Genomic DNA, 23160 nt, shown 5'->3' with positions numbered 1-23160 from the left:
TGTCCCTGTCCCCCCTGCCCACGTCCCTGTCCCCCCTGCCCATGTCCCTGTCCCCCAGGGTTCCATCCCTACCATGTCCCTGTCCCCGCTGCCAGTGTCCCTGTCCCCTCTGACCATGTCCCTGTCCCCCCTGCCCGTGTCCCTGTCGCCCCCTGCCAGTGTCCCTGCCCCCCCTGCCCATGTCCCTGTCCCCCCCTGCCAGTGTCCCTGTCCCCCCTGCCCACGTCCCTGTCCCCCCTGCCAGTGTCCCTGTCCCCCCTGCCCATGTCCCTGTCCCCCCCTGCCAGTGTCCCTGCCCCCCCTGCCCATGTCCCTGTCCCCCCTGCCCGTGTCCCTGTCCCCCCTGACCATGTCCCTGTCCCCCCTGACCATGTCCCTGTCCCCCCGACCATGTCCCTGTCCCCCATGACCATGTCGCTGTCCCCGCTGCCCGTGTCGCTGTCCCTGCCACCGCCCCATGTCCCCGCGGGCCCGGTGGGTGCCCGGTGCCCGGTGCCCGGTGCCCGGTGCCGAGGGGCCGGTCCGGGGGAGGGACCTGCAGCCCTTAAACCCCGCTCCAGCCCCACCTTTAATCCCTCGAGTCCCGCTCCGCGCCCGCAACCCTCCGGGGGGACCCGCGGGGCCCCGCCGCCACCTCCAGCTCTGTCCCCCCTGTCCCCGCTGCCGGGGCGTCCCCCCCGTGTCCCCCCCGTGTCCCCCCCGGTGTCCGGCCGGGGTCCGGCGGGCCGGGCGCTCCCTAATTAGGGGGTAGGAGCGGAGCAGGGCGGCAGCCACGCACAGCTCGGAGCCACTCACTCATGCCACAGGAATCCTCCCCACGGGGAGGAGCGGCCCCGGCCCAGCGCCTAAAAGGGCCCCGCGCGGGCCGGCTGCCCTCGGAGCCTTCCTGCGCCCTCCTCCTCCTCCTCCTCCTCCTCCTCCTCCTCCTCCGCGGCGCCATGGCAGGGCACGGCGCCAGCCTGCTCCTGCTGCTCGGGATGCTGCCAGGTAGGATCGCGGCACCGGGGGCACCGGGGATGCGGCGAGCACCGGGGAGGAGCGCGGGACGCGCCCGGGTCACACCTGCGGCTCTGGGGACACACCTGGGGCTCCTGTCGCACCTGGGGCTCCTGTCGCACCTGGGGCTCCTGTCGCACCTGCGGCTCTGGGGACACACCTGGGGCTCCTGTCGCACCTGGGGCTCCTGTCGCACCTGGGGCTCCTGTCACACCTGCGGCTCTGGGGACACACCTGGGGCTCCTGTCGCACCTGGGGCTCCTGTCACACCTGCGGCTCTGGGGACGCACCTGGGGCTCCTGTCACACCTGCGGCTCTGGGGACGCACCTGGGGCTCCTGTCACACCTGGGGCTCCTGTCACACCTGCGGCTCTGGGGACGCACCTGGGGCTCCTGTCGCACCTGGGGCTCCTGTCGCACCTGGGGCTCCTGTCGCACCTGGGGCTCTGGGGACACACCTGGGGCTCCTGTCACACCTGGGGCTCCTGTCGCACCTGGGGCTCCTGTCACACCTGCGGCTCTGGGGACACACCTGGGGCTCCTGTCACACCTGGGGCTCCTGTCGCACCTGGGGCTCCTGTCACACCTGGGGCTCCTGTCACACCTGCGGCTCTGGGGACACACCTGGGGCTCCTGTCACACCTGCGACCCTGTCACACACCTGAGGCTTTTGTCACACCTGCAGCTCCTGTCACATCTGCAGCCCCTATCACACACCTGCGACCCTGTCACACACCTGGGGCTTTTGTCACACCTGCGACCCTGTCACACACCTGGGGCTTTTGTCACACCTGCGACCCTGTCACACACCTGGGGCTTCTGTCACACCTGCGACCCCTGTCACACACCTGGGGCTCCTGTCACACCTGCGACCCCCTGTCACACCTGCGGCCACCACCGGGCTCCCGTGCTGGGCACTGCAGGTGGCACCGAGCCCCGCGTGTCACCGGGGCTGCCGGGGGTGACAGCACCGAGGGGACCGGGACACGCCCGGGACATCCCCGCGGGGCGCCCGGGGTGGGAGAGGAGAGCAGCAGGTGGGGGTCGGGGGCTGCCAGGTGTGGGGGTTTTGGGGTTACAGGTGTGGGGTCAGGAGCTGACAGGTGTGGGGTTTTTGGGGCTGCCAGGTGTGAGGTTTTTGGGGTTACAGGTGTGAGGTTTTTGGGGTTACAGGTGTGGGGTTTTTGGGGCCGCCAGGTGTGGGGGTTTTGGGGTTACAGGTGTGGGGGCTTTGGGGTTACAGGTGGGGGGGCTTTGGGGTTACAGGTGTGGGGTCAGGAGCTGCCAGGTGTGAGGTTTTTGGGGTTACAGGTGTGAGGTTTTTGGGGTTACAGGTGTGGGGGTTTTGGGGTTACAGGTGTGGGGTCAGGAGCTGCCAGGTGTGGGGTTTTTGGGGCTGCCAGGTGTGAGGTTTTTGGGGTTACAGGTGTGAGGTTTTTGGGGTTACAGGTGTGGGGGTTTTGGGGTTACAGGTGTGGGGTCAGGAGCTGCCAGGTGTGGAGGTTTTGGGGCTGCCAGGTGTGGAGGTTTTGGGGTTACAGGTGTAGAGTCAGGAGCTGCCAGGTGTGAGGTTTTTGGGGTTACAGGTGGGGGGGTTTGGGGGTTACAGGTGTGGGGTCAGGAGCTGCCAGGTGTGGGGGTTTTGGGGCTGCCAGGTATGGGGTTTTTGGGGTTACAGGTGTGGGGGCTTTGGGGTTACAGGTGTGAGGTTTTTGGGGTTACAGATGTGGGGTCAGGAGCTGCCAGGTGTGGAGTTTTTGGGGTTACAGGTGTGGGGGTTTTGGGGTTACAGGTGTGGGGGCTTTGGGGGTTACAGGTGTAGGGTCAGGAGCTGCCAGGTGTGAGGTTTTTGGGGTTACAGGTGGGGGGTTTTGGGGGGCCGCCAGGTGTGAGGTTTTTGGGGTTACAGGTGGGGGGTTTTTGGGGTTACAGGTGTGAGGTTTTTGGGGTTACAGGTGGGGGGGGTTTGGGGTTACAGGTGTGGGGGTTTTAGGGTTACAGGTGTGGGGTCAGGAGCTGCCAGGTGTGGGGGTTTTTGGGGTTACAGGTGTGAGGTTTTTGGGGTTACAGGTGTGGGGGTTTTGGGGTTACAGGTGTAGGGTCAGGAGCTGCCAGGTGTGGGGGTTTTGGGGTTACAGGTGTGAGGTTTTTGGGGCTGCCAGGTGTGAGGTTTTTGGGGTTACAGGTGTGGGGGTTTTGGGGTTACAGGTGTGAGGTTTTTGGGGTTACAGGTGGGGGGGTTTGGGGTTACAGGTGTGGGGGTTTTGGGGTTACAGGTGTGGGGTCAGGAGCTGCCAGGTGTGAGGTTTTTGGGGTTACAGGTGTGGGGGTTTTGGGGTTACAGGTGTGGGGGCTTTGGGGTTACAGGTGTAGGGTCAGGAGCTGCCAGGTGTGGGGTTTTTGGGGTTACAGGTGTGGGGGTTTGGGGGTTACAGATGTGGGGGTTTGGGGGGTTACAGGTGTAGGGTCAGGAGCTGCCAGGTGTGGGGTTTTTGGGGTTACAGGTGTGGGGGTTTTGGCGCCGCCAGGTGTGGGAGTTTTGGGGTTACAGGTGTGGGATCAGGAGCTGCCAGGTGTGGGGTTTTTGGGGTTACAGGTGTGGAGGTTTTGGGGTTACAGGTGTGGGGAGTTTTGGGGTTACAGGTGTAGGGTCAGGAGCTGCCAGGTGTGAGGTTTTTGGGGTTACAGGTGTGGGGGCTTTGGGGTTACAGATGTGAGGTTTTTGGGGTTACAGGTGTAGGGTCAGGAGCTGCCAGGTATGGGGGTTTTTGGGGTTACAGGTGTGGGGGTTTTGGGGTTACAGGTGTGGGGTCAGGAGCTGCCAGGTGTGGAGTTTTTGGGGCTGCCAGGTGTGTCGGGGCACAGGTTTGGGGTGTGATGGCTCCCTGTGCTGCAGGTGTGGGGTTCAAGGTGTGTCACAGGGCACAGGTTTGGGGTGCCGTGGGTCCTTACCTGTCCCTGCACCCCAGAGTTTGGGTTCTGCCAGGTGTGGGGTTCAAGGTGTGTCGGGGCACAGGTTTGGGGTGCCGTGTGTCCCTGTCCCCCACAGTTCGGGGTCACAGGTGTGGGGTTCAAGGTGTGTCACAGGGCACAGGTTTGGGGTGCCGTGTGTCCCTGTCCCCCACAGTTCGGGGTCACAGGTGTGGGGTTCAAGGTGTGTCAGGGCACAGGTTTGGGGTGCCGTGGGTCCCCGTGCCCCACAGTTCGGGGTCACAGGTGTGGGGTTCAAGGTGTGTCACAGGGCACAGGTTTGGGGTCCCTGTGCCCCATCCCTGCCCCCAGTGGGTCAGGAGCTGCAGGTGTGGGGCGCTCTGGCTGTCACTTCGGGGGTGGCAGTGACGTTTCGGGGGGTGGCAGTGCCATGTCGGGGGGTGGCAGCGCCACTTTGGGTGTGGCAATGCCATTTCAGGGGGTGACAGTGCCATTTCTGGGGGCGACAGTGCCATTTCGGGGGGTGGCAGTGACATTTCAGGGGATGACAGTGCCATTTCGGGGGTGACCATGCTGTTTAAGGGGTGACAGTGCCATTTCTGGGGGCGACAGTGCCATTTCTGGGGGTGGCAGTGCCATTTCTGGGGGTGGCAGTGCCGTTTTGAGGGGTGACAGTGCCATTTCGGGGGTGACCATGCTGTTTAAGGGGGTGACAGTGCCATTTCGGGGGTGGCAGTGCCATTTCGGGGGGCGACAGTGCCATTTCTGGATGTGGCAGTGCCATTTTGGGAGGTCACAATGCCATTTTGAGGGGTGACAGTGCCGTTTTGAGGGGTGACAGTGCCATTTCTGGATGTGGCAGTGACATTTCAGGGGATGACAGTGCCATTTCGGGGGTGACCATGCTGTTTAAGGGGTGACAGTGCCATTTCTGGGTGTGACAGTGCCATTTCTGGGGGTGGCAGTGCCGTTTTAAGGGGTGACAGTGCCATTTCGGGGGTGACCATGCTGTTTAAGGCGGTGACAGTGCCATTTCGGAGGGCGACAGTGCCATTTCTGGGTGTGGCAGTGCCATTTTGGGAGGTCACAATGCCATTTTGAGGGGTGACAATGCCGTTTTGAGGGGTGGCAGTGCCATTTCTGGGTGTGGCAGTGCCATTTCGGTGGTGGCAGTGCCATTTTGGGGGTGACAGTGCCATTTCGGGGGTGGCAGTGACGTTTTGGGAGGTCACAATGCCATTTTAAGGGGTGACAGTGCCGTTTTAAGGGGTGGCAGTGCCATTTCAGGGGGCGACAGTGCCATGTCGCGGTGTGACAGTGCCATGTCGCGGTGTGACAGTGCCATGTCGGGGGGGTGGCAGTGTGGCAGTGCCATGTCGACGTGTGACGGTGCCATATCGCGGTGTGACAGTGCCGTTTTAAGGGGTGACAGTGCCATATCGCGGTGTGACAGCGCCATGTCGCGGTGTGACAGTGCCATGTCGGGGGGGTGACAGTGTCATATCGCGGTGTGACGGTGCCATATCGCGGTGTGACAGTGCCATATCGCAGTGTGACAGTGCCATATCGCGGTGTGACAATGCCATGTCGCGGTGTGACAGTGCCGTTTTAAGGGGTGACGGTGCCATGTCGCGGTGTGACGCTGCCATGTCGCGGTGTGACAGTGCCATGTAGCGGTGTGACGCTGCCATATCGGTGTGACAGTGCCATATCGCGGTGTGACAGTGCCATATCGCGGTGTGGCAGTGCCATGTCGGGGGGTGGCAGTGCCATGTCGCGGTGTGACAGTGCCATTTTAAGGGGTGACAGTGCCATATCGCGGTGTGTACACAGTGCCATGTCGCGGTGTGACAGTGCCATGTCGGGGGGTGGCAGTGTGGCAGTGCCATGTCGCGGTGTGACGCTGCCGTGTCGCGGTGTGGCAGTGCCGTTTTAAGGGGTGACAGTGCCATATCGGGGTGTGACAGTGCCATATCGCGGTGTGACAGTGCCATATCGCGGTGTGACAGTGCCATATCGCGGTGTGACAGTGCCATGTCGCGGTGTGACAGTGCCGTGTTGCGGTGTGACAGTGCCATATCGCGGGGTGACAGTGCCATATCGCGGTGTGACAGTGCCATGTCGCGGTGTGACAGTGCCGTGTTGCGGTGTGACAGTGCCATATCGCGGTGTGACAGTGCCGTTTTAAGGGGTGACAGTGCCATATCGGGGTGTGACAGTGCCGTTTCAGGGTGTGACAGCGCCATATCGCGGTGTGACAGTGCCGTTTTAAGGGGTGACAGTGCCATATCGCGGTGTGACAGTGCCATATCGCGGTGTGACAGTGCCGTTTTAAGGGGTGACAGTGCCATATCGCGGTGTGACAGTGCCATATCGGGGTGTGACAGTGCCATATCGCGGTGTGACAATGCCATGTCGTGGTGTGACAGTGCCGTTTTAAGGGGTGACAGTGCCATGTCGCGGTGTGACAGTGCCATGTCGCGGTGTGACAGTGCCGTTTTAAGGGGTGACAGTGCCATGTCGCGGTGTGACGCTGCCATGTCGGGGTGTGACAGTGCCATATCGCGGTGTGACAGTGCCATATCGGGGTGTGACAGTGCCATATCGCGGTGTGACAGTGCCATATCGCGGTGTGACAGTGCCATGTCGCGGTGTGACAGCGCCATATCGCGGTGTGACAGTGCCGTTTTAAGGGGTGACAGTGCCATATCGGGGTGTGACAGTGCCGTTTTAAGGGGTGACAGTGCCATGTCGCGGTGTGACAGTGCCATATCGCGGTGTGACGGTGCCGTTTTAAGGGGTGACAGTGCCATATCGCGGTGTGACGGTGCCATATCGCGGTGTGACAGTGCCATATCGCGGTGTGACAGTGCCGTTTTAAGGGGTGACAGTGCCATGTCGCGGTGTGACAGCGCCATATCGGGGTGTGACAGTGCCATATCGCGGTGTGACAGTGCCGTTTTAAGGGGTGACAGTGCCATATCGCAGTGTGGCAGTGCCATGTCGCGGTGTGACAGTGCCGTTTTAAGGGGTGACAGTGCCATGTCGGGTGGTGACAGTGCCATATCGCAGTGTGGCAGTGCCATATCGCGGTGTGACAGTGCCGTTTTAAGGGGTGACAGTGCCGTTTTAAGGGGTGACAGTGCCATGTCGCGGTGTGACAGTGCCATATCGGGGGGTAACAGCGCCATATCGCGGTGTGACATTGCCATGTTGCGGTGTGACAGTGCCGTTTTAAGGGGTGACGGTGCCATGTCGCGGTGTGACAGTGCCATATCGCGGTGTGACAGTGCCATATCGCGGTGTGACAGCGCCATGTCGGGTGGTGGCAGTGCCATGTCGCGGTGTGACGCTGCCATGTCGCGGTGTGACGGCGCCGTTCTGTCCCCAGCTCTCCTGGTGGCCGTCAGGATCAATGGCAATGGCCGCGAGGTTCTGTACCTGGCCAAGGGCGACTCGGTCAAGCTGGGCTGTCCCTACGTCCTGGAGCCCGAGGACAACGGACCGCAGGGCGTGGGGATCGAGTGGATCCAGATCAGCCCCGAGAGACCCAGCCCCGAGAACGTGGTGAGGGGCGCGGGGGGCTCGGGGGGCTCGGGGGGCGCGGGGGGCTCGGGGGGCGCGGGGGGCTCGGGGGGGCGGGGGGAGCTCGGCCGAGAGGGGAGGGACAGAGAGGGATGGACTGGGACAAGGGGGGACAGAGGGGACAGGCAGGGACAGAGGGGACAGGGAGGGACAGAGGGGACAGAGGGGACAGAGAGGACAGAGAGGGACAGAGGGGATAGGTGGGACAGAGGGGACAGAGAGGGACAGGTGGGACAGGCAGGACAGGGAGGGACAGGTGGGACAGACGAGGGACAGAGACGGATGGGGAGGGACAGACAGAGACGGAGAGGGACAGGAAGGACAGGGAGGGACAGATGGGACAGGCAGGGACAGAGGGGGACAAGTAGGACAGGAAAGGACAGAGGGGACAGAGGGGACAGGGAGGGACAGAGGGGACAGGGAGGACAGAGGGGACAGAGAGGGACAAGTAGGACAGGAAGGGACAGAGGGGACAGGGAGGGACAGGTGGGACAGGCAGGGACAGGGAGGGATAGGTGGGACAGAGGGGACAGGTGGGACAGACGGGGGACAGAGACGGATGGGGAGGGACAGACAGAGACCGAAAGGGACAGAGAGGACAGGGAGGGACAGATGGGACAGAGGGGACAGGGAGGGACAGAGGGGACAGGGAGGGACAGAGGGGACAGGCAGGACAGAGGGGACAAGTGCAATGGGGAGGGACAGGTGGGACAGAGAGGGACAAGGGGGGACAGGAGGGACAGGGGGGACAGGGATGGACAGAGAGGGACAGGCAGGGACACAGAGGGGACAGGGAGTGACACAGAGGGACAGGCAGGGACAAGGGGGACAGGTGGGACAGAGGGGGCAGGGAGGGACAGAGAGGGACAGAGAGGGACAAGGGGGGACAGAGAGGACAGGCAGGATTCGGCAGGGCAGGGAAGGTTGGGAAGGGCAGGGAAGGATCAGACAGGGTCTGGAAATGCTGGGCAGGGCAGGGACAGGAAGGGACAGAGGGGACAGGTGAGACAGACAGGGACAGACAGGATATGGCAGGGCAGGGAAGGACCAGGCAGAGTCTGGAAGTGCTGGGGTGGGAAGGAAAGTGGGACAGGAAGGGACAGACAGGACAGGGAAGGGACAGAGAGGACAGGGAAGGGACAGGAGGGACAGGGAAGGGACAGAGAGGACTGGGAAGGGACAGAGAGGACAGGGAAGGGACAGGAGGGACAGGGAAGGGACAGACAGGACAGGGAAGGGACAGGAGGGACAGGGAAGGGACAGAAGGGACTGGGAAGGGACAGGAGGGACAGGGAAGGGACAGAGAGGACTGGGAAGGGACAGGAGGGACAGGGAAGGGACAGACAGGACAGGGAAGGGACAGGAGGGACTGGGAAGGGACAGAGAGGACAGGGAAGGGACAGGAGGGACAGGGAAGGGACAGAGAGGACAGGGAAGGGACAGGAGGGACTGGGAAGGGACAGGAGGGACAGGGAAGGGACAGAGAGGACAGGGAAGGGACAGGAGGGACTGGGAAGGGACAGAGAGGACAGGGAAGGGACAGGAGGGACAGGGAAGGGACAGAGAGGACAGGGAAGGGACAGGAGGGACAGGGAAGGGACAGAGAGGACTGGGAAGGGACAGAGAGGACAGGGAAGGGACAGGAGGGACAGGGAAGGACCGGACAGGTCTGGAAATGTTGGGCAGGACAGGGACAGAGAGGGACAGGGAAGGGACAGGGAAGGTTGGGAAGGGCACAGAAGGAGCAGGCAGAGTCTGGAAGTGCTGGGGTGGGAAGGATGAAGTTGGACAGGCAGGACAGGCAGGGACAAAGAGGGACAGGCAGGGACAAAGAGGGACAGGCAGGACAGGCTGGGATGGGCTGGGATCCATGGGATGGGATGGGCTGGGATGGGCTGGGATCCATGGGATGGAGCCCGGCTGAGCAGGCTGGACAGGCAGGACAGGAAAGGTCTGGAAGGGCAGGAAAGGAACAGGCAGGGACAGGCAGGGACTGGCCAGAGGGACAGGCAGGGACAGGGACAAGCAGGGACAGGCAGGGACAGGGACAAGCAGGGACAGGCAGGGACTGGCCAGAGGGACAGGCAGGGACAGGGACAAGCAGGGACAGGCAGGGCAGGGAAGGTCTGGCAGCGTCTGGGAAGGACCAGACTGGGCTGGGCTGGGCTGGGCTGGGCTGGGCTGGGCTGGGCTGGGCTGGGCTGGGCTGGGCTGGAGCCCAGCCAGGGATGCAGGGACAGGTACAGACAGGGACAGGGACAGGCAGGGACAGGGACAGGCAGGGACAGGCAGGGACAGACAGGGACAGGCAGGGACAGGCAGGGACAGGAAGGAGCAGGCAGGGACAGGAGGGGACACAGGGGACAGGAAAGGAGCAGGAGGGGACAGGAGGGGACACAGGGGACAGGAAAGGAGCAGGAGGGGACACAGGGGACAGGAAAGGAGGAGGAGGGGACAGGAAGGGACACGGGACAGGAAAGGGACACAGGGGACACAGGGGACAGGAAAGGAGCAGGCAGGGACAGGAGGGGACACAGGGGACAGGAAAGGAGCAGGCAGGGACAGGAGGGGACAGGAAAGGAGCAGGAGGGGACAGGAGGGGACAGAGAGGTGCAGGGAAGGGCAGGGAAGCCCCAGGACAGGACAGGGAAGGGGGAGCAGGGCCAGGTAGGAGCAGGCAGGCCCAGAGCTAAGCCTAAGCCTAACCCAACCCAACTAACCTTAACCCAAACCCAAGCTAAACCCAACCCAACCAACCTTAACCCAAACCCAACCCAACCCAACCCAACCAACCTTAACCCAACCCCAAGCTAAACCCAACCCAACTAACCTTAACCCAAACCCAACCCAACCCAACCAACCTTAACCCAAGCCCAAACCCAACCCAACCAACCTTAACCCAAGCCCAAACCCAACCCAACCCAACCCAACCCAACCCAACCAACCTTAACCCAAATCCAACCCAACCCAACCCAACCCAACCAACCTTAACCCATGCCCAAACCCAACCCTAACCCAACCAACCTTAACTCAATCCTAACCTAAACCCAACCCAACCAACGTTAACCCAACCCCAAACCAAGCCAAGCCCTAACCCAAACCCTAACTAACCTAAACCTAACCCTAACCAGCCTTAACCCTAACCTAAACCCAACCCAAACACTAATCCTAACCAACCTAAACCCAACCCAACCCAACCCAAACCAAACAAACCAAACCAAATCAAACAAACCAACCCAAACCAACCCAAACCAACCCAAACCAACCCAAACCAAACCAAACCAAACCAAACCAAACCAAACCAAACCAAACCAACCCAACCCAAACCAAACCAAACCAAACCAACCCAAACCAAACTAAACCAAACCAAACCTTAACCATAATCTAAATCCAATCCAAACCTAAACCCAACCTAAACCCAACCAACCTTAACCAACCTAAACCAACCCAACCCAACCCAACCCAACCCAAACCAAACCAAACCAAACCAAACCAAACCAAACCAAACCAAACCCAACCAAACCAAACCAAACCCAACCAAACCAAACCAAACCAAACCAAACCAAACCAAACCAACCCAAACCAACCCAAACCAAACTGAACCTTAACCATAATCTAAATCCAATCCAAACCTAAACCCAACCCAAGCCCTGATCCTAACCAACTTTAACCCAAACCCAACCAACCTTAACCAACCTAAACCAAACCCAACCCAACCCAAACCTAACCTCAAACCCAACACAACCCAACCCAAACCAACTCAACACAACACAACCCAACCCCAATTAAACCCAAGCCCAACCCCAACCCAACCAACCTTAACCCAACCCAAACCCCAAACCCAACCCAAACTCAACCCAACCCAAACCCAACCCAAACCCAACCCCAAACCAAACCTAATCTCAAACCCAACTCAACCCAACCCAACCCAAACCCCAAACCCAACCCCAAACCCCAAACCCAACTCAACCCAACTCAACCCAAACTCAACCCAACCCAACCCCAAACCAACCCAAACCAAACCAAACCTAACCTCAAACCCAACCAACCCAAACCCAACTCAACCCAACCCAAACCCCAAACCCAACCCAACCCCAACCCAAACCCAACTCAAACCCATCCCAACTCAACCCAACTCAACCCAAACTCAACCCAAACCATCCCAACCCAAACCCAACCCCAACCCAAACCCAACCCCAAACCAAACCCAACCCCAAACCAAACCCAACCTCAACCCATCCCAACCCAAACCCCAAACCCAACCCAACCCAACCCAACCCAAACCCAATCCAACCCAACCCAAACCAAACCAACCCAACCCAACCCCAACCCCAACCAAACTCAACCCAACCCAAACCCCAAACCCGAACCCAACCCAACCCCAACCCAAACCCAACCCAACCCAAACCCAACCCCAAACCCAACCCAACCCAACCCCAAACCCATCCCAACTCAACCCAACTCAACCCAACCCAAACCCCAAACCCAAACCAACCCAACCCAACCCCAAACCCAAACCAACCCAAACCCAACTCAACCCAACCCAAACCCCAAACCAAACCCAACCCCACCCCACCCCACCCCACCCCAAGCCCCGTCCCCCCGCCTCCCTCAGGCCGCGCTGACGCTGTCCCCGTGTCCCCGTGTCCCCGTGTCCCCGTGTCCCCGTGTCCCCAGTTCCTGTCCTACCAGGACCACCACGTCAACTACGGCAGCTCGGGCCTGCAGGACCGCGTGGCCTTCGTGCAGACGGACCCGGGCCAGCGCGACGCCTCCATCCGCGTGGCCGACCTGCAGGAGAGCGACACCGGCACCTACCAGTGCCGCGTCAAGAAGAACACGGTGGCCGTGCACGAGGTCATTGTCACCGTGCAAGGTGAGAGCGCGCCCGCCGCGGCGCCCGTGTGACCCCGCTGTGGCACCGCTGCGGCCTCGGTGTCACCTGTCCCCTCCCCGCCCCGCGCCGAGGTGGCCTTGGTTCGTTGTGGTCACGCTTCTCTGTTGGTGGCACTGGTGGTGTCACCTGTGCCCCTCTCGTGTGGCACTGGCAGTGTCACCTGTGCCCCTCTCAGGTGGTCCCCAATGTCCCTTGTCCCACTCCCAAGTCCCCTTCCTAGCTGGCCCCTGGTGGCACTGGCAGTGTCACCTGTGCCCCTCTCGTGTGGCACTGGCAGTGTCACCTGTGCCTCTCTCAGGTGGTCCCCAATGTCCCCTGTCCCACTCCCAAGTCCCCTTCCTGGCTGGCCCCTGGTGGCACTGGCAGTGTCACCTGTGCCCCTCTCAGGTGGCACTGGAAGTGTCACCTGTGCCCCTCTCAGGTGGCACTGGCAGTGTCACCTGTGCCCCTCTCGTGTGGCACTGGCAGTGTCACCTGTGCCCCTCTTGTGTGGCACTGGCAGTGTCACCTGTGCCCCTCTCGTGTGGCACTGACAGTGTCACCTGTGCTCCTCTCAGGTGGCACTGGCAGTGTCACCTGTGTCTCTCTCAGGTGGTCCCCAATGTCCCTTGTCCCACTCCAAGTCCCCTTCCTAGCTGGCCCCTGGTGGCACTGGCAGTGTCACCTGTGCCCCTCTCATGTGGCACTGGCAGTGTCACCTGTGCCCTTTTAGGTGGCCCTGGCAGTGTCACCTGTGCCCCTCTTGTGTGGCACTGGCAGTGTCACCTGTGCCCCTCTCGCGTGGCACTGGCAGTGTCACCTGTGCCCCTCTCGTGTGGCCCCCAATGTCCCCTGTCCCACTCCAAGTCCCCTTCCTGGCTGTCCCCTCATGGCTTTGGCAGTGTCACCTGTGCCCCTCCCATGTGGCCCTTGGTGGCCCTGACAATGTCCCCTGTCCCCCATCCAGGTGGCCCTGACAGTGTCCCGTGTCCCCCCGCCCCAGGTGACTCCTGTCCCCTGTCCCCCCACACTCCCAGGTGTCCCCTCTCCTGGGTGGCCCCTGGTGACTCTGGCGGTGTCCCCCCGAGTGGCCCTGACAGTGTCCCCTGTGCCCTCCTGGCTGTCCCTGACGGTGTCCCCGTGTCCCCTCCGGTGTGGTGGTGTCCCCTCCAGTGTCCCCGTGTCCCCGACCGTGTCACGGTGTCCCTTGCCGGTGTCACCATGTCCCCTGACCGTGCCCCCGTGTTCCCTGGGCTGTCCCTGCCGGTGTCCCCGTGTCCCCTGATGGTGTCCCCATGTCCCCTGACCGTGTCCCCAGGGCTGTCCCTGCCAGTGTCACTGTGTCCCTGCCAGAGTCCCTGTGTTCCTGACGGTGTCGCGGTGTCCCCTGGGCTGTCACTGCTGATGTCCCCCTGTCCCCTCCGGTATCCCCTGTCCCTGCCCGTGTCCCCCTGTCCCCTGCCTGTGTCGCGCTATTCCCTCCGGTGTGGCGGCGTCCCCTGACGGTGTCCCCGTGTCCCCTGCCGGTGTCGCGCTGTCCCCTGCAGTGTCCCCGTGTCCCCTGCCGGTGTCGCGCTGTCCCCTGCGCTGTCCCCTGCGGTGTCCCCGTGTCCCCTGCCGGTGTCGCGGTGTTCCCTGGGCTGTCTCTGCCGGTGTCCTCGTGTCCCCTGCGGTGTCGCGCTGTCCCCTGCGGTGTCCCCCGCGGTGTCCTCGTGTCCCCCGCTGTGTCGCGCTGTCCCCGCGCTGTCCCCCGCGGTGTCCCCGTGTCCCCTGCGGTGTCGCGCTGTCCCCCGCGGTGTCCCCGTGTCCCCTGCGGTGTGGCGCTGTCCCCCGCGCTGTCCCTCGCGGTGTCCCCGTGTCCCCTGCGGTGTCGCGCTGTCCCCCGCGGTGTCCCCGTGTCCCCTGCCGGTGTGGCGCTGTCCCCGCGCTGTCCCCTGCCGGTGTGGCGCTGTCCCCGCGCTGTCCCCGCGCTGTCCCCGCGCTGTCCCCGCGCTGTCCCCGCGGTGTCCCCTGACCGTGGCGCTGTCCCAGCAGAGAAGCCGGCGGCCCCGCAGTGCTGGAGCGAGGGGGAGCTGATCGAGGGGGGGTCGGTGCTGCTGCGCTGCTTCAGCCGGGGGGGCACCGCCCCCCTCAGCTACCAGTGGGCAAAGCTGGCCGAGGGCTACGGGGGGGGGCGCCTGCCCGCGGGCACCCTGCAAGGTGGGTCTGGGGGCACAAAGGGGGTCTGGGGGGTCTGGGGGGGGTCTGGGGGTGTCCCTGTGCTCGGGCACCCTGCAAGGTGGGTCTGGGGGCACAAAGGGGGTCTGGGGGGGTCTGGGGGGTCTCGGGGTGTCCCTGACTGCGGGCACCCTGCAAGGTGGGTCTGGGTGCGCGGGGGGGTCTGGGGGGTCTGGGGGTGTCCCTGTGCTCGGGCACCCTGCAAGGTGGGTCTGGGGGCGCAAAGGGGGGGGCTGGGGGTGTCCCTGTGCTCGGGCACCCTGCAAGGTGGGTCTGGGAGCGTGGGGGGGGCCGGGGGGGTCTGGGGGTGTCCCTGTGCTAGGACATCCCGCAAGGTGGGTCTGGGGGCACAAAGGGGGTCTGGGGGTTTAGGGGTGTCCCTGCCCGCGGGCACCCTGCAAGGTGGGTCTGGGGGCGTGGGGGGGGCCGGGGGGGTCTGGGGGTGTCCCTGTGCTCGGGCACCCTGCAAGGTGGGTCTGGGGGCACAAAGGGGGTCTGGGGGTGCTTAGGGGTGTCCCTGTGCTAGGGCACCCCGCAAAGTGGGTCTGGGGGCTCAGGGGGTTCAGGGGGGGTCTGGGGGTGTCCCCGCTCTCGGACACCCCACAAGGTGGGTGAAGGACCCCCCAGGGGGCACAAAGGGCATTTGGGGAGGGGTCGCCCTCGGGGACCCCCCCAGGCGGAGCTCGGAGGGGATTTGGGGACATCGGCCAAGGGGGGCTCGGGGGGGCCTGGCTGGGGGTGCACGTGGGGGGGGCGGGGTTGGGGTGTCCGTGTCTGTGTGTCCCTGTGTCCCCATGTCCGTGTGTCCGTGTGTCCGTGTCTGTGTGTCCCTGTGTCCCCATGTCCCTGTGTCCCCATGTCCGTGTCTGTGTGTCCCTGTGTCCCTGTGTCTGTCCCTGTCCCCATGTCCCTGTGTCCCCATGTCCCCATGTCCGTGTGTCCGTGTCTGTGTGTCCCCATGTCCCCATGTCCGTGTGTCTGTCCCTGTCCCCATGTCCCCATGTCCCCATGTCCGTGTGTCCGTGTCTGTGTGTCCCTGTGTCCCCATGTCCCCATGTCCGTGTGTCTGTCCCTGTCCCCATGTCCCCGTGTCCCCATGTCCCCATGTCCCTGTGTCCGTGTCTGTGTGTCCCCATGTCCGTGTGTCCCCATGTCTGTGTGTCCATGTCCCCAAGTCCCCATGTCCCCATGTCCTTGTGTCCCCATGTCTGTGTGTCCGTGTCCCTGTGTCCCCATGTCTGTGTCTGTGTCCACGTCTGTGTGTCCCTGTGTCCCCATGTCCCTGTGTCTGTCCATGTCCCCATGTCCCTGTGTGTCCCCCATGTCTGTGTGTCCCCTTGTCCCCGTGTCCCTCTCCCTCTGTGTCCCTGTGTCTGTCCCTGTCCCTGTGTCCCTGTGTCTGTCCCTGTCCCCATGTTCCCATGTCCCTGTGTCTGTCCGTGTCCCTGTGTCTGTCCGTGTCCCTGTGTCCCGTGTCCCTGTGTCTGTCCCTGTCCCCATGTCCCTGTCCCTGTCCCTATGTCCCCGTGTCCCTGTGTCTGTCCCTGTCCCCATGTCCCTGTCCCTGTCCCCATGTCCCCATGTCCCTGTGTCTGTCCCTGTCCCTCTGTGTCCCTGTGTCTGTCCCTGTCCCTGTGTCTGTCCCTGTCCCTCTGTGTCCCTGTGTCTGTCCCTGTCCCCGTGTCTGTCCCTGTCCCCATGTCCCCGTGTCCCCGTGTCTGTCCGTGTCCCCGTGTCCCCGCTCTCTCTCTCCGGGGGGCGCGGGTGGCACCGAGGTGACAGTGCCACCCGTGCTGTCCCAGGCCGTGCCCCCGGTGACCTCCTGATCCGCAGCCTGACCGGTGCCCACGCTGGCACCTACCAGTGCCGTGTCACCAACCGCGTGGGCTACTCGGTGTGCCAGCTGAACCTGAGCCCCGGGGCACGTGAGTGACACTGGGGACATTGGGGACATTGGGGACATTGGGGACATTGGGGACATTGGGGACATTGGGGTGTGCCAGCTGAACCTGAGCCCCGGGGCGCGTGAGTGACACTGGGGACACTGGGGACATTGGGGACATTGGGGACATTGGGGTGTGCCAGCTGAACCTGAGCCCCGGGGCGCGTGAGTGACACTGGGGACACTGGGGACACTGGGGACATTGGGGTGTGCCAGCTGAACCTGAGCCCCGGGGCACGTGAGTGACACTGGGGACATTGGGGACATTGGGGACATTGGGGTGTGCCAGCTCAACCTGAGCCCCGGGGCCCGTGAGTGACACTGGGGACATTGGGGACATTGGGGACATTGGGGTGTGCCAGCTGAACCTGAGCCCCGGGGCGCGTGAGTGACACTGGGGACATTGGGGACATTGGGGACATTGGGGACATTGGGGACATTGGGGTGTGCCAGCTGAACCTGAGCCCCGGGGCCCGTGAGTGACACTGGGGACATTGGGGACATTGGGGACATTGAGGACATTGGGGTGTGCCAGCTCAACCTGAGCCCCGGGGCGCGTGAGTGACACTGGGGACACTGGGGACACTGGGGACATTGGGGACATTGGGGACATTGGGGTGTGCCAGCTGAACCTGAGCCCCGGGGCGCGTGAGTGACACTGGGGACATTGGGGACATTGGGGACATTGGGGTGTGCCAGCTGAACCTGAGCCCCGGGGCCCGTGAGTGACACTGGGGACACTGGGGACATTGGGGACATTGGGGACATTGGGGTGTGCCAGCTGAACCTGAGCCCCGGGGCCCGTGAGTGACACTGGGGACATTGGGGACACTGGGGACATTGGGGACATTGGGGACATTGGGGACATTGGGGTGTGCCAGCTGAACCTGAGCCCCGGGGCCCGTGAGTGACACTGGGGACATTGGGGACATTGGGGTGTGCCAGCTGAACCTGAGCCCCGGGGCGCGTGAGTGACATTGGGGACATTGGGGACATTGGGGACATTGGGGACATTGGGGTGTGCCAGCTGAACCTGAGCCCCGGGGCGCGTGAGTGACACTGGGGACATTGGGGACATTGGGGACATTGGGGTGTGCCAGCTGAACCTGAGCCCCGGGGCCCGTGAGTGACACTGGGGACATTGGGGACATTGGGGTGTGCCAGCTGAACCTGAGCCCCGGGGCCCGTGAGTGACACTGGGGACACTGGGGACATTGGGGACATTGGGGACATTGGGGTGTGCCAGCTGAACCTGAGCCCCGGGGCGCGTGAGTGACACTGGGGACATTGGGGACATTGGGGACATTGGGGTGTGCCAGCTGAACCTGAGCCCCGGGGCCCGTGAGTGACACTGGGGACATTGGGGACATTGGGGACATTGGGGTGTGCCAGCTGAACCTGAGCCCCGGGGCGCGTGAGTGACACTGGGGACATTGGGGACATTGGGGTGTGCCAGCTGAACCTGAGCCCCGGGGCCCGTGAGTGACACTGGGGACACCGGGGATGACACAGGGTGGCACCAGGATGTCTCAGGTGCCAGGGTGTCCCAAGGGCGGCTGTGGGGTGGCACTGCAGGTGACCTTGTGTGGCACCAGGGCTGGCTCTGGGTGGCACCAAAGTGTCCCTGAGCTCCAGGCTGGCACCGCGGTGGCCCTGGGTGGCTCTGGATGGCCCTGGGTGGCTATGGGTGACACTGGGTGGCTCTGGGTGGCACCAAGGTGTCCCTGGGCTCCAGGCTGGCACCGCGGTGGCCCTGGGTGGCTCTGGGTGGCACCATGGTGGCTCTGGGTGGCCCTGGGGAGCTCTGGGTGGCACCGTGGTGGCTCCAGAGTGTCTCTGGCTGTCCCTGGGCTCCAGGCTGGCACTGGGGTGGCACTGGGTAGCCCTGGGTGGCTCTGGGTGGCCCTGGGTTGCTCTGGGTGGCACTGTGGTGACCCTGGGTGGCTCTGGGTGGCCCTGGGTGGCTCTGGGTGGCTCTGGGTGACCCTGGGTTGCCCTGGGTGGCACTGGGTGGCCCTGAGTGGCTCTGGGTGACCCTGGGTGGCACCGTGGTGGCACTGGGTGGCTCTGGGTGGCTCTGGGTGGCTCTGGGTTGCCCTGGGTATCTCTGGGTTGCCCTGGGTGGCTCTGGGTGACCCTGGGTTGCCCTGGGTGACCCTGGGTGGCTCTGGGTGACCCTGGATGGCACTGGGTTGCCCTGGGTGACCCTGGGTGGCCCTGGGTGGCTCTGGGTGGCCCTGGGTTGCCCTGGGTGACCCTGGGTTGCCCTGGGTGACCCTGGGTGGCCCTGGGTGGCTCTGGGTGACCCTGGGTGGCACTGGGTGGCTCTGGGTTGCCCTGGGTGGCCCTGGGTTGCCCTGGGTGACCCTGGGTGGCACTGGGTGGCTCTGGGTGACCCTGGGTGGCACTGGGTGGCCCTGGGTGGCCCCGGGTGCCCAGGCAGCCGGCGGAGGCCGGCGGTGACAGGCTGTGTCCCCGTGCCAGGCGGGCGCCAGGCTGGCATCATCGTGGGCTCCATCCTGGGCTCGCTGCTCCTGCTCAGCCTGCTGGGGCTGCTCATCTGGGCCCTGATCGCCCGCTACCAGCGCAAGGAGTGCCAGCGCGCCTGCAGCGACTGCCGGTGGGTGCCAGGGGGCACGGGGGGCACGGGGGGCACGGGGGGCACGGGGGGCACGGGGGGCATTGGGCTGGCTGGGCACCAGTGACTGGCACTGGGCCCTGATCGCCCGCTACCAGCACAAGGAGTGCCAGCGCGCCTGCAGCGACTGCCGGTGGGTGCCAGGGGGCACGGGGGGCACGGGGGGCACGGGGGGCACGGGGGGCACTGGGCTGGCTGGGCACCAGTGACTGGCACTGGGCCCTGATCGCCCGCTACCAGCGCAAGGAGTGCCAGCGCGCCTGCAGCGACTGCCGGTGGGTGCCAGGGGGCACGGGGGGCACGGGGGGGGGCACTGGGCTGGGCTGGGCACCAGTGACTGGCACTGGGTTCTGCTGGGCTCTACTGGGCTGTGCTGGGCTCTACTGGGCTCTACTGGGCACCAGTGCCTGGCACTGGGCTGTGCTGGGCTGGGCTGGGCACCAGTGACTGGCACTGGGTTCTGCTGGGCTGTGCTGGGCTGTGCTGGGCTGTACTGGGCTCTACTGGGCACCAGTGCCTGGCACTGGTCTGTGCTGGGCTGTGCTGGGCACCAGTGACTGGCACTGGGTTCTGCTGGTGTCTACTGGGCTGTGCTGGGCTCTGCTGGGCACCAGTGAGTGGCACTGGGCTGTACCAGGCACCAGTGACTGGCACGGGCTCTACTGGGCTCTGCTGGGCACCAGTGAGTGGCACTGGGCTGTACTGGGCTGTGCTGGGCACCAGTGACTGGCACTGGGCTCTACTGGGCTGTACTGGGCTGTGCCAGGCACCGGTGAGTGGCACTGGGCTGTGCTGGGCTCTACTGGGCACCAGTGAGTGGCACTGGGTGGCACTGTGTGGCACTGGGTTGCACTGGGCTGTACTGGGCTGTGCTGGGCACCAGTGCCTGGCACTGGGCTCTACTGGGCTGTACCAGGCACCAGTGACTGGCACTGGGCTGTGCTGGGCACCACTGAGTGGCACTGGGTGGCACTGGGCTGTGCTGGGCTCTACTGGGCACCACTGAGTGGCACTGGGTGGCACTGGGCTGTGCTGGGCTCTACTGGGCACCAGTGAGTGGCACTGGATGGCACTGGGCTCTACTGGGCTGTGCTGGGCACCAGTGACTGGCACTGGGTGGCACTGGGCTGTGCTGGGCTGTGCTGGGCACCAGTGACTGGCACTGGGTGGCACTGGGCTGTGCTGGGCTGTGCTGGGCACCAGTGACTGGCACTGGGCTCTGCTGGGCACCAGTGAGTGGCACTGGGCTGCACTGGGCTGTGCTGGGCTCTACTGGGCACCAGTGACTGGCACTGGGTGGCACTGGGCTGTACTGGGCTGTGCTGGGCACCAGTGAGTGGCACTGGGTGGCACTGGGCTCTACTGGGCTGTGCTGGGCTCTACTGGGCTCTACTGGGCTGTGCTGGGCACCAGTGAGTGGCACTGGGTGGCACTGGGCTGTGCTGGGCTGTGCTGGGCACCAGTGACTGGCACTGGGTGGCACTGGGCTCTACTGGGCTGTGCTGGGCACCAGTGACTGGCACTGAGCACAACTGGGCAGAGCTGGGGACAAATGGGACACAGTGGGTGGCACTGGGTGGCACTGGGCACCCACGGGGCACTGCCAGACGCCGCTGGGTACTGATGGCCACTGCAGGCCAGCTCTGGGTGCCACCAGGCACGGCTGGGGACAAACGGGCACCGCCGGGTGGCACTGGGTGGGTGGCACCAACTACAGGTGGGACACCGAGGGTTCTGATGGGTGCCACCAAGCACGGGGGGGGTGGCACAGGGCACCGACGGTCACCCAGGGCTGTCACCAAGCATAGGAAGGTGGCACAGGGCACTGAGGGACACCAAGGGATGACACCTGGCACAGGAGGGTGGCACAGGGCACTGAGGGACACCAATGGCTGTCACCTGGCACAGAGGGGTGGCACAAGGCGCTGATGGTCACCCAGGACTGTCAACAAGCACGGGTGGGTGGCACAAGGCACTGAGGGACACCCAGGAGTGTCACCAAGCAGAGGAGGGTGGCACAGGGCACTGAGGGACACCCAGGGCTGTCACCTGGCACAGAAGGGTGGCACAAGGCGCTGATGGTCACCCAGGGCTGTCACCAAGCACGGGTGGGTGGCACAGGGCACTGAGGGACACCCAGGGCTGTCACCAAGCACAGAGGGGTGGCACAGGGCACTGAGGGACACCAATGGCTGTCACCAGGCACAGAGGGGTGGCACAAGGCGCTGATGGTCACTGAGGGATGTCACCAAGCAGAGGAAGATGGCACAGGGCACTGAGGGACACCAAGGGTGACACTAAGCACAGGAGGGTGGCACAGGGCACCGACGGTCACCCAGAGGTGTCACCAAGCAGAGGTGGGTGGCACAGGGCACTGAGGGACACCCAGGGGTGACACCTGGCACAGGAGGGTGGCACAGGGCACTGAGGGACACCAATGGCTGTCACCTGGCACAGAGGGGTGGCACAAGGCGCTGATGGTCACTGAGGGATGTCACCAAGCAGAGGAGGGTGGCACAGGGCACTGAGGGACACCGAGGGGTGACACCTGGCACAGGGCACCGACGGTCACCCAGCGCTGCCACCAGCCCCAACCGAGCGCCACCACCCGCAGAGGGACACCCAGCGCGGTGACAAACCCCTCCCCCCGGGTACCACCAACCTCTGGCGGTGCCACCTGACGCGATGTCACCGCGCTGTCCCCACAGGAGCAGCACGGGTGGCACCATGCCCCGGCCCTGCGCCGCCTGTGCCCACCACTCGTACTCGCCGCATGGCATCAGCTACATGCAGTGCCAGCACAGCGACAGCGACGAGCGCGCGGCCGCGCTGCTCTGCAACGAGGGCATGCGACACCAGGTCACCTGTCCCGCGCTGTGACACCGCGGGGCCACCACGGGGACAGCGACAGCGACAGCGACAGCCGGGATGAAAAAGTGACGGCGGGAGCGGCTCCCGCTGCTCGAAAAAACCTTCAAAAGCTTCAAAATCTCCCAAAATTCTTCCCGAAATCCTACGGAATTCCAGAGGATTCCTCCCAAAATTCCATAAAATCGTTCAAAACCCCCCAAAATTCCTGTCCTGGAGCGCCCTCGCGGGGCCACAGCGGTGACAATGACAGGGACAGCGACAGCGACAGCCGGTCCCCAAAAGTGACGGCGGGAGCGGCTCCCGAAATACAAAAAAACCCTAAAACCCTCAAAATCCCACAAATTTCCCTCCAGAATTCACTAAAATCCTTCAAAATCCCCCAAAATTCCTGTCCCGGAGCTCCCTCGCGAGGTCACCACGGTGACAGTGACAGGGACAGCGACAGCCGGGATGAAAAAGTGACGGCGGGAGCGGCTCCCGCTGCTCGAAAAAAACCTTCAAAAGCTTCAAAATCCCCCAAAATTCTTCCCGAAATCTCACGGAATTTCAGAGGATTCCTCCCAAAATTCCATAAAATCGTTCAAAACCCCCCAAAATTCCTTTCCTGGAGCGCCCTCGCGGGGCCACCGCGGGGACAGTGACAGGGACAGCGACAGCGACAGCCGGTCCCCAAAAGTGACGGCGGGAGCGGCTCCCGAAACACTAAAAAACCCTAAAAACCCTCAAAATCCCCCAAAATTTCCCTCCAGAATTCACTAAAATCCTTCAAAACCCCCCAAAATTCCTGTCCCGGAGCTCCCTCGCGGGGCCACCGCGGTGACAGTGACAGGGACAGCGACAGCCGGGATGAAAAAGTGACGGCGGGAGCGGCTACCGAAACACAAAAAAACCTTCAAAAGCTTCAAAATCCCCCAAAATTCTTCCCGAAATCCTACAGAATTCCAGAGGATTCCTCCCAAAATTCCATAAAATCGTTCAAAACCCCCCAAAATTCCTGTCCTGGAGCGCCCTCGCGGGGACACCGCGGCGACAGCGACAGGGACAGCGACAGCGACAGCCGGTCCCCAAAAGTGACGGCGGGAGCGGCTCCCGAAATACAAAAAA

General features: G+C 63.6%; 1 protein-coding gene across 3 annotated transcripts; it reads left to right on the top strand.

Annotated features, from left to right (window-relative positions):
• The first annotated feature begins 838 nt into the window (after positions 1-838).
• Positions 839-22591, top strand: LOC132323005 (V-set and immunoglobulin domain-containing protein 8-like). 3 transcript variants are annotated; one of them, XM_059837783.1, is made up of 7 exons: positions 839-987; positions 7319-7494; positions 12190-12388; positions 14423-14587; positions 16408-16530; positions 19014-19167; positions 21894-22591. In XM_059837783.1, the coding sequence occupies exons 1-7, from the start codon at positions 939-941 to the stop codon at positions 22063-22065; spliced, it is 1038 nt and encodes a 345-aa protein (XP_059693766.1). In that variant the 5' UTR covers positions 839-938; the 3' UTR covers positions 22066-22591. The 3 variants fall into 3 exon arrangements, with proteins under 3 accessions (XP_059693766.1, XP_059693767.1, XP_059693765.1); XM_059837784.1 differs by having other exon boundaries at positions 14420-14587; positions 19032-19167; XM_059837782.1 differs by having other exon boundaries at positions 14420-14587.
• Positions 22592-23160: the final 569 nt, after the last annotated feature.

This window comes from Haemorhous mexicanus, unplaced genomic scaffold, assembly GCF_027477595.1.
Source record: "Haemorhous mexicanus isolate bHaeMex1 unplaced genomic scaffold, bHaeMex1.pri scaffold_244_ctg1, whole genome shotgun sequence".
NCBI lineage: Eukaryota > Metazoa > Chordata > Aves > Passeriformes > Fringillidae > Haemorhous > Haemorhous mexicanus.
The sequence above is the reverse complement of the archived record's forward strand: the minus strand, read 5'-3'. Positions and strand labels throughout refer to the sequence as shown.

Coding starts and splice junctions, on each gene's coding strand:
- LOC132323005 (XM_059837782.1), top strand. CDS start 939: ATGGCAGGGCACGGCGCCAGCCTGCTCCTGCTGCTCGGGATGCTGCCA. Junction 988..7,318: donor GCTGCTCGGGATGCTGCCAG/GTAGGATCGCGG, acceptor TTCTGTCCCCAG/CTCTCCTGGTGGCCGTCAGG. Junction 7,495..12,189: donor GACCCAGCCCCGAGAACGTG/GTGAGGGGCGCG, acceptor CCGTGTCCCCAG/TTCCTGTCCTACCAGGACCA.